The following is a 14126-nucleotide window of genomic DNA, read 5'->3' as shown; positions in this document are numbered from 1 at the left end:
GGCTAATGAGTATAGGATCATGAAGCATACAGGAGACATCCAACAGCCAATCATGTTAGGGGACAAAGCTGTCACAATAAAGTGAAGAATAATTTTCCTATCACTGCACACAGGCTTTCCAGTTGCATGTACCACAGTAGTGAAGACAAAAACATATTTCTCTAGATAGAGGTCTAAAAATGGGAAAAGCCTATAGGAGAATATAGAGGCAATCACCCGTTTTGAACAAAAAAAATTTAAGAGACAGAAAAATGAGCTTAAAACAGAATATTCTGTAAAGAAAGAAGTAAAATTATCAGTTTGCAGATGACATGATACCATACATAGAAAACCCTAAGGACTCCATCAAAACAGTGTTAGAACTGATAAACGAAATCAGGAAAGCTGCAGGATAAAAATCAACGTACAGAAACCTGTATTTCTCAACACTAATAATTAACTAGCAGAGAAATGAGAAAACAGTCCCATTTACAATGACCTCAGAAAGAATAAAATACCCAGGAATAAATTTAACTGAGGAGGTGAAGGAACTGGACACTAAAAACTACAAGATAGGGATGAAAGAAACTGAAGACACAGATATATGGAAAGATATTCCATGCTCATAGCCTGGAAGAACTAACATTGTTAAATTGTCCATACAAGAATTAACATTGTTAAACTGTCCAAAGCAACCTACAGATTCAAATCCCAATAGCATACCTCACAGAACTAGAACAAATAATTCTAAAAATTTGTATGAACTACAAAAGACCCCAATACCCACAGCAATCTTAAGAAAGAAGAACAAAGCTGAGGTATCATGCTCCCTGGTTTCCAATTATACTTCAAAGGTATAGTAACCAAAATACTATGGTATGGACATAAAAACAGACACATAGATTAATGGAACAGAATAGACAGCCTAGAAATAAATCCATGCATATATAGTCTATTAATTTACAACACAGGAAGCAAGAATATACTACAGGGAAAAGACAGTCTCTTCAGTAAACAATTTTGGGAAAACTGGACAGCCACATACAAAAGAAGAAAACTAGATCACTATCTTTCACCACACACAAAAATTAATTCAAAATAAATGATTAAGGACTTCAATATAGAATTTGAAAGTATAACATCCCTAGAAGAACACATAGGTAGTAAGCTCCTTGACATGGGTCTCTTTTGATTTTTTTTTATCTGACTCCAAAGGCAAGGGAAACAAAAATAAATAAATAAATGGGACATCAGACTAAAAAGCTTCTATGAGCAAAGGAAATCCTCAATAAAACAAAATGGAAACCTCCTGAATGGGAGAAGATATTGCGTATCATATCAGATAAAGGATTAACATCCCAAATATATAAAGAATTCATACAACTCAACAACAACCCCCCCCAAAAAAAATTAAAAGATGGGCGGGCAGAGGTTGTAAAGAACATCTCCCCAAAGACATACAGGCCTACAGGCACTATAGGCACTACTGAAAGATGCTCAATATCAATGAGATATCACTTCATGCTTATTAGAATGGCTATTTCCAACAAAACAATAACAAGTGTTGGTGAGGATGGGAAGAAAAGGGAATCTTTGTATATCGTTGGTGGGAATGTAAATTGGTGCAGCCACTCTGGAAAACAGTATGGAGATTCCTCAAAAAATTAAAAATAGATCTACCATGTGATCCAGCTATTCCATGTCTGAATATTTATCCAAAAAATATGGAGACACTGACTGGAAAAGATATATATACCTCTATGTTCACTTAAGCATTATTTACAATGGCCAAGATATGGAAACAACAAAGTGTCCACCAGTGGATAAAAAACATGTAGTGTATACATAAATATACATACACACAATGGAATACTATTCAGTCATTAAAAAAAGGAAGGAAATCTTGCCATTTGTGACAACATGGATGAACCCTGAGGGTTTAGGTTAAATGAATAAATCAGAGAGAGAAGACAGATACTGTATGATATCATTTATATGTGGGATCTAAAAACAAATGAAAGAATAAAACAAAACAAAACACATAGGAAATGGATTGGTAGTTATCAGAGTGGAAGGGGGTTGAGGGGTGGTTGAAAGGGCTCCATTTCAAGCTGATGGATGGTACTTAGATTTATGGTGATGATCACTTTGAGGTGGATAAAAATACTGAAAATTACAATGCTGTACACCTGAAACTTATGTAATGTTATATGCCAAATTCACCTCAATATAAATATATAAGTAGTGACATCCTAATTGGAGGCTACTTTTAAAATGCAATCACCTGTACATATAAACAGCAAAGAAATAAAAACTAGTCTAGAAAGGAAAAAAAGAATCTCTCTCATGAGTTTAGTGTGTTAGCCATGTTAACTGTTGTGAAGTACAAATCTGTAAGATTTTCTCAATCAGCTCTAAAGTCAGATTTCTACGTTCGTTCATAAAACTTCCCTCTGCTTCCTACTCTAAGGAATGGGCTAGGATAATGCATAAATATATAAGCACTTACTCCTTCTGCCGAGGGTCACTAATGATGTGGCCTATCCTCTCAGTACTTATGCTGGTCTCCTGCAATGGCAAGAAGACAAGCATGTCATCTAACCACAGAAACAAACAAAGTATGATCTGTCATCAAGTTCACACTTTCCCAAAACTGCCAGCAACCTCAAAGGCACATGTCAAATGTCAATCTTAAAACCCAACAGCAAGTTTATTTCTTTTTATGGGAATCTATTTTAAAAGGTTATTCTAGACTTTTCTCCAGTGTTCCAAAAAAAGTCATTACAAACCTTGTTTACTATATTATATAGCATTTTAATACAGTGAGTTATTAAAGTATATAGTAGAAAAAACAACTTTTAAAAATCCAACAACAGCTGATTTTTAACAGGCTGCACACCAAACTCCCTCAGATCATATGATTACAGCCCCAAAAACCATCATGATGGGAAATTTACCCAGTCCTCACTGGTAACACCTAAAATCTGCTAACTAAATGTACACATATTAAAGGAATTTTGTAACTTAAAAAAAACTGTTACCCTATCTTGTCTGTTAAGCATCATCTCTTAGAGTAAAACAGATGTTTGTACAAATTGGTCCTTAAATTTAGGGTTCTTAAGACTATAATATGAAATCTTACCCGTAACACCACAAGCAAATCAGAAACTAATCACCTCCAAAAAAATTAAAAACTGGCACAAGGCACTCACCCTTCATTTAACTTGAGTACATTTACAATGAATGCCTATGACTGTACCTGGGGAAGTGCGCTGATAGTACATGAATAAGAGTTATACACATATGAGTTAAGTGATAAGATGAGAGAGGATAAGTCATGGGCGTGAATGTCAAGCCTGTTACATTTGTTACTGGGCAAACATTATGATCGGTATTCATTTATGTGTGCGGATTAGCCTAAAATATTAGGGTTACACATTTTAGCAGAACTGACTCTAGAAAAATTGATGCGAGGTCAGATTCTGGGCGGGAGTGGAGCTAAATGAAAAGGCTTCACATACTGTATTCTTCACATTCTTCATCCCTTACACACATACCTCCTGGTCACAGACATAGCCATAGTAGTGGGGCCAAGGGAAAGGATGGGTGAAAAATGAGCTATTTGTTACTGCAGAAAATTATTAACTTAAAGTGCCGTAATGTTTAAATTTACAGTTTATTACTGTGTAAATTACAAGCAGTACTTTGCGTAATTAGCAGCTCGCTGGCAGAGAGCTGTGAATGAAACTCATTATTTATGATTACAATTTAGAAAAAGAGCAGAGAGGTGGGGGAGGGGGAAGTAGGGGGGCAGAACATTGACCTCTGCTAGAAATGACAAATATCCCTTTAAGGTGATGAAGATGAATTAAACAAGTAAATATTATCCTATTCATTTGAAATTCTTAGAGGCACATCCAATAGGCCCTAGAGTTTCCTTTCAGGCAAGCTAAAGGAAGCCTTCAAGATGAACTGATTTACTTCTCTGGAAATGGAAGGCTCTTATAGGAGCTGAAACAAAGTAAGGTAGATAGTAGGTAAAACATTATCTTTCAAGCCTAACTAATACACAGAAAAAATAAAACCATCTCTCTGCTTCCTACTCCCAACCTCCTGCCTCCCTCCACCTCATGTACTCCTACCCTATTAGCTGTCCTATTAACTAAGAATAAGCTCCCAGAACAGCAAAAGGAGCATTTTCTTGTCTGAGAAATCAGTGAGCCAAAAGAAGAAGATATCGTTCTTCCAATAATCAAATGTTTTTCTAATTAAGAGATTTGAAATTGAATTTAAAGATTAAAAATATCTCCGTTCACCTGGAAATAAACAGTTCTCTATTTCAACTACAGAACAGTAGCTCCCTGAGGGTAGCCAGGCTGTGGCTGTGATCACTTGTACCTAGCCTGGCACAGAGCCTGACACTTGGTAGGCATTCTAAATATTTATGCAGTGAACGAATTAATGTTCTGAGATGCCTCTCACTCCCTTGCCTTTTGCTCACCACCATTTTCTCTAACTAGGTATGAGCCCCAGGCTCAACTTACCTTCAATCTCAAAGCTAGAGTAAAAGTTAATTAAAATAATTTTTAGGAGTACCTGGGTGGGTCAGTCAGTTAAATGTCTGCCTTCAGCTCAGGTCATGATCCCAGGGTACTAAGACTGAGCCCTGCGTGGGGCTCCCTGATCAGTGGGGAGCCTGCTTATCCCTCTCCTTCTACCCCTCCCCCCACTCATGCTCTCTCTCACTCTCTCTCAAATAAATAATAATCTTTTTCTAAAAATAATTTTTAAAATTTAAATTAGAAAAGATAAAAGTACAACTGAGTTCAATTCTCTCTTCTGCTACTTCCATTTACATAGCTTCTTTGAACCCAAGTTTTCCTCATCTGCTAAGTGGAAACATCAACTCTTCTACAAGGTTGTTGGAAGGATTAAATGAACTGGGTGTAAAGCAGAGCCGCTGGGCAAAGGCAGAACTGCGTAAGTGGTAGAAATTCCTCCCTCATGGCCAAGGAGAAGCTGTGAAATCTGAGGTTTTCTTTCCAGTTTTGTTTTTTTTTTTAACGAATTCTAGAATCAAAGTTAGGACAGAAGAAGCATTCATGAATTCAGGAGGAGTTATAAAGAAGCCAAGAGTATTTTAACTTCTACAATAATGTTATAAGATTAATCAAAAGAGTAGAAGAGACAAGATCAGGCCTGTAGATTTATAGACAAACTGTCATAACAGTGTTTGCTTTGTCAAAACTTCTGTATGAGTTAAGCTTCATCTTTTATGTGTGTACCATTTATATCCTATATAAGGTTCATTCTTATGAACTTGAAAAATATTTCAGTTGGCTTCATTTACTCCAGGGGAGTTCTGCAGCACCTTTGATTATCAAGGTACACAAATCCCAAAGGGAAAATACTGTCTTCCCAGTGAGCCCAGTAGACAGTGAGAGCAGTTACCTTCCCAGCAAGCCTTCTTCGGCCCTTTCTGAGGCATCGAGCTGCAGCTCCAGGCAGACGATTCAAGCGGGCATGGTACCCTAAAAAAAAAGAAAGTCCTCAGAAACAGAATGCAGAAGACTCCTTAGTGATGATATGCCTCTAGTATACCAAAGGCCTTCCTCCCCAGGATCTTACTAGACTGACCCTTAAGCTAGTATCACTAGTCTATTTGCCAAGGATTTATTATTATCATGCCTTGCAGTATGATCATAGGTGTGTCTTTACCTCTGACCTAGGCATCCTCACCTACAAAGGTGGGATAATCACTTGCTCAGTCCTATCTTACATAGCTGATCTGAAGACTCGATGAAGTAGCACAGGAAAGGTACTCTATAAACTGAAAACACCACACAAATATAAGGCACCATCAACAATTTCTAATTACAAATTAAATGCTAGTTATTATCTCAAAAACATGTAAGTCATAAAATAATAGTAAAAATACCCTGTAGAGTATAAGCCCATTTTTTCTAGTTGCTGTATGTGTTCTACACATTAAAAAAACACAAATGGAAGAATCCACACCAAAGTGTTATCAATGACACTGTCTCTGGGTATGGAATCATAGGCATATACTTGTGTGCATTTTAAGAGGTCCATAAAGAACTTTCAGAAATGGTCACTGAAACGTTTCATGAAAGTTATTACAGTAGCAAACATGTGCCTGCCAGGCAATTATCTTTACCAAGAGCCAACTGTTTTGAAAAGGATTCTCAATCATCCAAATTCATTGTAACAAAATGCTACAGGAAAAAAAAAAAAAAAAAAAAAACAAAATGCTACAGGAGTTAACAGCTCTCGGCATAATTCTGATCACCAAGAGATGCCCAATAAATACTTGATAACTGACTAACCGATTGATTACTGATTACTGGGCACCCTAGAATCATAAATTTATAGAGCTAAAAGAAACCTCTGCAACAGTTTGCTCAAAGTCGCTATTATTTAAACTGATGACCCCGATGGCCCAAGGAAATAAAGTGACTGTCACAGTCCCAGAGCTAAGAAGATAGTACTGGAGAATATTATCACCACAGTTCCTTCCCCTTGTCCTAGGCGCTTTCCACTCTACCTTGCTACATCCTAAGTAAAGGAAGAGCAAAGGGAAAGGAAGTATTTGTGTTTAAGTCCATAATAATAGAATAAAATAAAAGTTATTTAAGGAAATTATTTTAAAATCATCCAATTAAAAAAAAATGTCATTATACCTTGTATGTGAATGTTCTTACTGAAATCTGTTCTCTTCCAAGATCCAATACTTCAGGTTCCCACTGAGCACTCCATAGCCCATCGGTTTCACAGCAGGTAAGCAGCAGTGACACGCTGCTAGGCTTCCTAAATCTGGCACAAATGGCAATAGCAAGCTGAAGGAATGCCCTGCTAATAGATATCCCAAGAGTCTCCATGGGTTGATTTAGGTACGAATGGAGAACCTCAAGCTTTGAGACTCACCCCTGAATCTTCTAGAAAAATCCCTGGACTAGCTCCAAAATTCAGATAATTAATGCATGCTTAGAGGCATGAGTATGCTTGCCATGGGATGATTCTCCCCAAAGAGAACCATTAAAAGTGTGGAGCATTTTGGTCTTCTCAGAACTTACCTCTTTGAGCTGGTCGAGAAGGTAAAAGGAATGTGGAATCAGAAAGTTTATCCAGTCCAGAATCCATTCTTTCTACTTCAGAGCAATGATCAGGAGCCCACTTGGGCAGAAGATTAGGAACAGTGAATCCTGGGACACACTCTCCCTCATAGAACCAATCACTCTGCTCATCATCCCCTAAAATAAAGAGATCATATCAAAAGCTGGATAAATCTCATTGGCTACGATACTGCCACTACACAAAGCTCGTAAGTTGGAATTTTAACATGCTCCATGGAAAGCCAAATGGGAGGATGGATTCTCAGGGCTATAGATTTGATTATACTTTTCAAATAAAGTCAAAACAAAAAAAAATTGTTTTGATCCTTCTTTTTGATTCATATTATGATGAAGACTAGAGTATCAACTCATTTCACATACTGTTTTACACTGGACCTCTTTTGAGAGTAAAAAACTAATAAAGTTACCATTTACTAAATCCTTAGCACCTATGAGGGCCCATGCTAAAAATCTGTAAGTATGCTATCTCTTCTAAACCCTACACTAATTCCAACTTATAAATGAGGCAACTAAAGCCCAGAGAAGGCAAATCAAGTCAGTAAATGATGAAACCAAGATCTGAACCCAAAGCCTGACTAACTCCAAAGCCTTAACACAAAAATAAACTGCCTCTTATGTACCATTCTATGGTATAAATGGACTTGGGAGTTCAAAGCCCACAAATGTTTCTCAACTCAAAACTAGTATTCCTGAGGGATGTAATATTTGCATTTCTCATAATAGGAGAATAAAAACTGTATACCCATACCTCAATTCTTCCTTGGTACCCCATTAATGGGACAAAAAATTACCTTGACACTAGCAATCCAAGCAACCAGGTAAAAACTAGAGACAAGCAATATAACTCCCCACGGTTTGTCATGAAGTTAACACCAGTTCCCCAAGGCGAGACTCTTCACCACCAACAAAGTCACGACTAGACCCATATAGCCACTCTTAGTTCAAACCTCTTTCTACTGGTGAGGATGAAACATCTCAGTTTGCAACAGAACTCGTTCCCGCCCACAAAAAGTAGTAAGACAGATAAGTTTAGGTCTGCCACTCCATAGTCCTTTCAAAATAGCAAGAATGAAGGAAATTATCCCAAGAATATCTAAAGAGTTCACAATGCATTCATTCTCTAAGGTTTGCTGGATCCCTGGAAAACTGCTCAAGCCAAGTTAAACATATGAAGCATCAGATTCATGAGTTACTAACATGGATGGGCCAGATAATAACTTTACACTCACCTTGGAAATCTCTAAAAAGGAAAATGAAATGCCCACAAAAAAATTACTCAGTGTTCCCTTACAAAACCACACCACCAACAGCTGTTTCTCTAGAACACTGGTTCTCAAACTTCAATGTGCATCAAAAGGAGCAGAAAAGGTTGTCAGAACACAGATTGCGGGCCCCTACCCCCTCAAAGTTTCCAATTCTGGTCCAGGAAGGATCAAAAATTTGCATTTCTAACAAGTTCCCTAGTGATGCTAAGCTTACTCCAGGACTACATTTTGAGAACCACTATCCTGACAGCCTCTCATCAAATCAGGTACACAAATGATAGGCTAAAGAATTAAGAATGATTAGTTTCTTTAGATGAACTAAAGATAGGCTTTAGAATTAACGATTAGCTTCTCTGCATGTCACTATACTAATTCCTTTCTTATTCATAAGCATTCCTTAGGCCATTTATTAAATAGTTAGCTAGAGCATATTTCCTGAAGATAACTGGTATCCCATAATGGGGTTTGTTTGGGGTTTTTTTTGTGGGGGGAAGAGGGGGTTCTTAAGCATGCACTCAAGCTTTTTGAGAACACAAAAAAGGACTCACTGAACTGGAGGAAACCTTGTGAAATCATCTAGACCAACAGTCTCCAACTCTGGGTTCATTAAGATGCATGATGCAGCAGCTCCCCCAAAAACTATTGCCAGAGAATAAGGAAGAGCCTGCTGGGTTAGGCTCCAGACTTCTCTCCTCCTGCTTTAACCAAAATAGATTTAGCTGCTTTATAATCTGAGATTCTACATCTAATTCTGTTTGAGGGAGAAAAAGGAGAATTTCCCCCTTATCTGGGTTTCCCAGTAACTATTTATTAAGATATTACTATATATATATATGCCAGGCATATACATATATGCCAGGCAACATGTTACCCACTGTAGTTGCAAAAAATAAAAAAATAAATTACTGCTTTGGAGGGTTTTAATGGAAAAGACACATACCTATAAACAATAATGTCATATGGTAAGTGATAAGAAAACACTAAGTACAGGGAAAGAAAAAGTAAGGGTTCGAGAAGATGATACCTGCACTGAGTGTTATCAGTTGGAATCCTCAGGAAATGCAAACATATTTAATGGATAATCGAGACTTTAATGAAGTGACTGTTTACAAAAGTGTAGACAGTATTAAGAGGTACCAATAAGGGATGATGAAGCAACCTGGAGCTGCATGGAATCTTTACCCTTCCTAAACCTGAAGCAGCAAGGAGAAAGAATGGTTATCAGAAACCAGAGAAAGGTGATCCCTGGGTGGCTCAGCGGTTTAGCACCTGCCTTTGGCCCAGGGCGTGATCTTGGAGTCCCAGGATTAAATCCCACATCAGGCTCCCTAATGGAGCCTGCTTCTCCCTCTGCCTGTGTCTTTGCCTCTGTGTCTCTTATGAATAAATAAATAAAATCTTGAAAGAAAGAAAGAAAGAAAGAAAGAAGAAAGAAAGAAAAAGAAAGAAAGAAAGAAAGAAAGAAAGAAAAAGAGAAAGAAGAAAGAAAGAAAGAAAGAAAGAAAGAAAGAAAGAAAGAAAGAAAGAAAGAAAGAAAGAAAATAAATCAGAGAAAATTTAGGTAATATAGAAGGCTGCCAAATAAAAAGGGAGCCAGGGAAAGCTACAATCCAATGTGGTAGACTGCATTACTGTTTCCAATGCTTCACTACCTCCTTATGATAATACATCCATGCCTTCTGCCTTTTACCATAGAGTTCCAGAGCTTTCTCCTTGAGATAGAGTATACTTTTTCAACCAACTGATACCGGCTTGTCATATAACTTGCTTTAGGTAGTAAAACATGAGCAGGCCTAATTCAAGCATAAGCTTTAAATATGTATGGATGTTCTGGTTTGGTTATTTAGCATTCATGTTTCCCAGCATGACAAGTCCAGCCACATATAGTCATTGCTCCTCTGATGGAGGTCCCAGGATAAGATACGCTGAGTAGATACAAACCTAACTTAAAGCCTGGAGACCAGCTGAACCCAGGTAGATCAGCTAAACCATAGCCAACCCCCAGCCCCATAGCAAGAAATAAATGTGGTAAACCACTGAAATTCTGGGGCTGTTAACAGTATTATCATGATAAAAACTTGACTAATACACTATCTCATTCACCTTTCTCTATTCCTCTGCTAATGCCTCCTATTGATCAAACCCAAAAAACCCCACTGATGTAGTCCATAAATAAGCACTAGAGGAGCAAAAGGAAAATTGTGTATGACCAACCATTCAAGAAAAGGTAAGGATGGAATTTCTGGCAAAGACACCGGCAGAAACAGAAACATGGAAGCAAGGAATAACATAGCTTTGTGCTGAGAACTCCAAGTATCTAAATATCATCAAATGTGTGAAGTTGACACAGAGAGAAAAGCTGAGGCTATAGAATATTCTAAAATCTTCCATCATAAACCAAGGATTCCTTCAGTAGAAAGGTTTCCCAAAGGCCAAACTTGATCTGTCGTAACAGGTCCACACTTTCTTAACCTTGGATAATTAAACATCATCTTTAAAACACATTATGAGGGGCACCCCTGGGTGGCTGGCTCAGTGGGTTAAGCATCTGCCTTCAGCTCAGGTCCTGGGATGGAGCCTCGAGTCAGGCTCCCAGAAGAGCAGAGAGCTTGCTTCTCCCTATCCTCCCTGTTCATGCTCTTTCTTGCTATGTCTCTCTCTCAAATAAATAAATAAAATCTTTAAAAAGAAGAGAGAGAGAGAGACTTTATAATACTTCATAGAACAGTATATAAGCAAAGAAAAAGGAACATTTGTAATTCTAAATAGAATGCACTAGTTCATTTACAGAAAGACAATCAGACTTCCCTGGTAGGAGACAAAAGAATCAAGACCCTAGCTGCAACATACGTGGGAGTATACACACACAGCCTCTAGTGACACCTAGCTCCCTCAGAATCAGAAAGGGACAGAAGCGCTCCTGGGTGGCTCAGTGGTTAAACATCTGCCCTTGGCTCAGGTTGTGAACTTGGGGTCCTGGGATCAAATTGCACATCCAGGCTTCTCACAGGAAGCCTGCTTCTCCTTCTGCCTATGTCTCTTCTATCTCTATCTCTATCTTCTATCTCTGTGTCTCTCATGAATAAATAAACAAAATCTTAAAAAATTAGAAAAAAGAAAGGGACAAAAATGTACTCACAACAATCTCCATCATAGTAGGAAGTTCAGCAACTCCATCCACACCCACAACTCTGAGGCATGGGTGAGATACCCTCCCCCATGATCTCTCTCCAAAATCAGAACTTGGATCCTGAGTCTCACAGTTCCAGGATTCCTCCAGTTACTAGGAAGCCTATCTGGATCAATCTGGACATTTAGCCATTGTGCATTGTCCTTCAATCACTTAACCCTTAAAGAAAAATTATTAGGTCACAGAGGTAAAAGGGACTTTAAGACATTTACAAATCCCTTATTTAGATCAATAGAACTAAAGTCCAAAGAAGCTATATGAAACTACTATTGGTACAAAATTAGTGTGGTCCTAGCAAGTCCACAGGATAAAACAAAGTTTCAGATTACTATTTAGGTTGTAAAAATAAAGAACTGGTAATTAAGATATCCCAGCCTTATTCACAGTGTTCTATACTAAACTTTAGGAGTTTTAGGGCGGGGGGGTGGGGGTGACTGGGTGGCAGGCACTGAGGTGGGCACTTGACAGGATGAGCATTGGGTGTTATTCTGTATGTTGACAAATTGAACACCAATAAAAAATAAATTCATTAAAAATAAATAAATAAATAAACTTTAGAAGTTTTAAAACTAGAAAGATGTTTTCTATAATATATTAAGCTAGAACAATTAAGCTCATTTATAAATAAGGTTATAAAAATAATTTCTTATGTAAAATGAAGAATCTTTTAATATACAATAAAAGGGTATAATATAGAAGATACTTTTTGGTGCTAATAAAATTGGCAACTTCCCAAAGTCCCATCCTTGACACTACATTCCCCTAATCAATGATTCTTTTTTTTTTTTTTTTTAATTTTTATTTATTTATGATAGTCACACAGAGAGAGAGAGAAGCAGAGACATAGGCAGAGGGAGAAGCAGGCTCCATGCCCCGGGAGCCCGACGTGAGATTCGATCCCGGGTCTCCAGGATCGCGTCCTGGGCCAAAGGCAGGCACCAAACCGCTGCGCCACCCAGGGATCCCATCAATGATTCTTAAAGTCTGAACTACCTGCATAAAAATCATTGCAGATACTTGTGAAAATTTCAGATTCCACTCTAGACCTATTTGATTTCTAGGAGCTCAGGAATTTTAACAGGTGACTTTTATATGCTCTGAAGTTTGAGAACCATTGCCATAGACAACCACCATCTTCTCAGTAGGTCATTCCTCTAATCATTAGAATCTTCCCAGAAATACTGAACCAACCTCCCAAAGCTGGGATCAAGATTACCTTGCCTTCCTTCGTCGTTGGTAAAGAGTCCTGTGTCACTGCTGCTACACACACTGCTGGTTTCACTGGAAAAAGAGTCAAACACCAGAGAACATATCAGTCCTATGAAAAACAAAGCGGTGCCCTTTCTTCTGGTTTTCAAATTGAACATCCCAAGTTTCCCTAATTTCACTCCAGTTCATTAGCCAATGAGAAATGTAAATTTCACACTCAAGCCATAGAGGAAAGCTTATTAAAGCTTTTACTTATATTTCAAAGTACTTTATAAATATCTAAAGTCACAGAAGTAATCTCAACCTGGCTAGGTATATCAAACAACACAAATTTAAAAATTTACCAACCCATTTTATTTTAAAATACTGTCAACTATCAGTTTCAAATGAAACTATACAACTTTAAGACATCTAACATGTATCAAGTTTTCTCCCCATTTACACAGTGGCTAACAAAAATCCATGAACAGGAAAGAAAGTCAATATGACCAAAATTATGTTTTCTAAACTTAATGTCTCCCTGATATGAAGTGGGTACAACACAACTCATTTTCAAAACAGAAGGTTAAAACTAAAAATATAAAAACAAATGCCATGTGAAACCCATTGAAATAAAAACTTTGCCCTATAGAATTCTGCTCAGTTGGCTTCATTTCCCAACCTATTGCTAACAATTGATTCTGCCTCTTTGGATGCTGTATTTCTTTTGCCTAATCGTCATTAAATTTGATTGATCTGGTTCAAGAAAAATTTCTCTATTTTTTACATATATTATATGAGCTATTTCCTTGATTGGGAGTGTTTCCTTCCAAGCTAGTCAATTTTTTTCACCTACTCTACAAGATGGAAAACCAAAGCAAGGAAGAAACATTATCATACTGTATAAGGAATAGGCCTGGCAAAATCCCAGTCTACATTTCTGGAACAAAATTATGAAAATATTTTGTATTTTGCAACATTTCCACGTATCTTGTCAACACTAAATCCTTAAAATGCTGATTAAATTAAGTACCAATGCTTTCCTCACTTATCTCTGAATAGATCCAAGATATTTGCTATAGCAAGAGCCAATAAAACATACTCGATTTCTTTAAAGATTCTTTCATTTTATTTTCTTCTGTACTTGTAAGTGGGAACTTTCTCACATGTCATTCCAAGAAATGCCCTACAAAACTATACCACTAGATTTTGATGGATTTAGAATCCTCAAAGAGCTGTAGTTAAATCCAGAAGACATCCCCACTGAGTTCTGCACTCTTCCTACCTCTGACTGAGTTCTGCACTCTTCCTACCTCTGAGTTCAAGGAACTGCACCTCTTGAATATAATG

At 37.5% G+C, this 14126-nt stretch overlaps 1 protein-coding gene across 8 annotated transcripts in view; it reads right to left on the bottom strand.

The window, feature by feature from the left end:
* The window catches only part of GPATCH2L (G-patch domain containing 2 like), a 55781-nt gene that overhangs the window by 26072 nt on the left and 15583 nt on the right, over window positions 1-14126 (bottom strand). For all 8 annotated transcript variants that reach the window (XR_005363563.1, XR_005363564.1, XM_038545347.1 and 5 more), the window contains 4 exons: window positions 12805-12869; window positions 7074-7250; window positions 5431-5510; window positions 2489-2547 (listed from right to left, as the gene is read on the bottom strand). Coding sequence is in view for 6 of the 8 variants with exons in the window: in XM_038545347.1 (XP_038401275.1) it covers window positions 2489-2547; window positions 5431-5510; window positions 7074-7250; window positions 12805-12869 (381 nt within the window). In the remaining 2 variants the exon portion in view is untranslated. The remainder of the gene's footprint in view (window positions 1-2488; window positions 2548-5430; window positions 5511-7073; window positions 7251-12804; window positions 12870-14126) is intronic.

Source organism: Canis lupus, chromosome 8 (genome assembly GCF_011100685.1).
Source record: "Canis lupus familiaris isolate Mischka breed German Shepherd chromosome 8, alternate assembly UU_Cfam_GSD_1.0, whole genome shotgun sequence".
NCBI lineage: Eukaryota > Metazoa > Chordata > Mammalia > Carnivora > Canidae > Canis > Canis lupus.
This window is presented reverse-complemented; position numbering and strand designations above follow the sequence as displayed.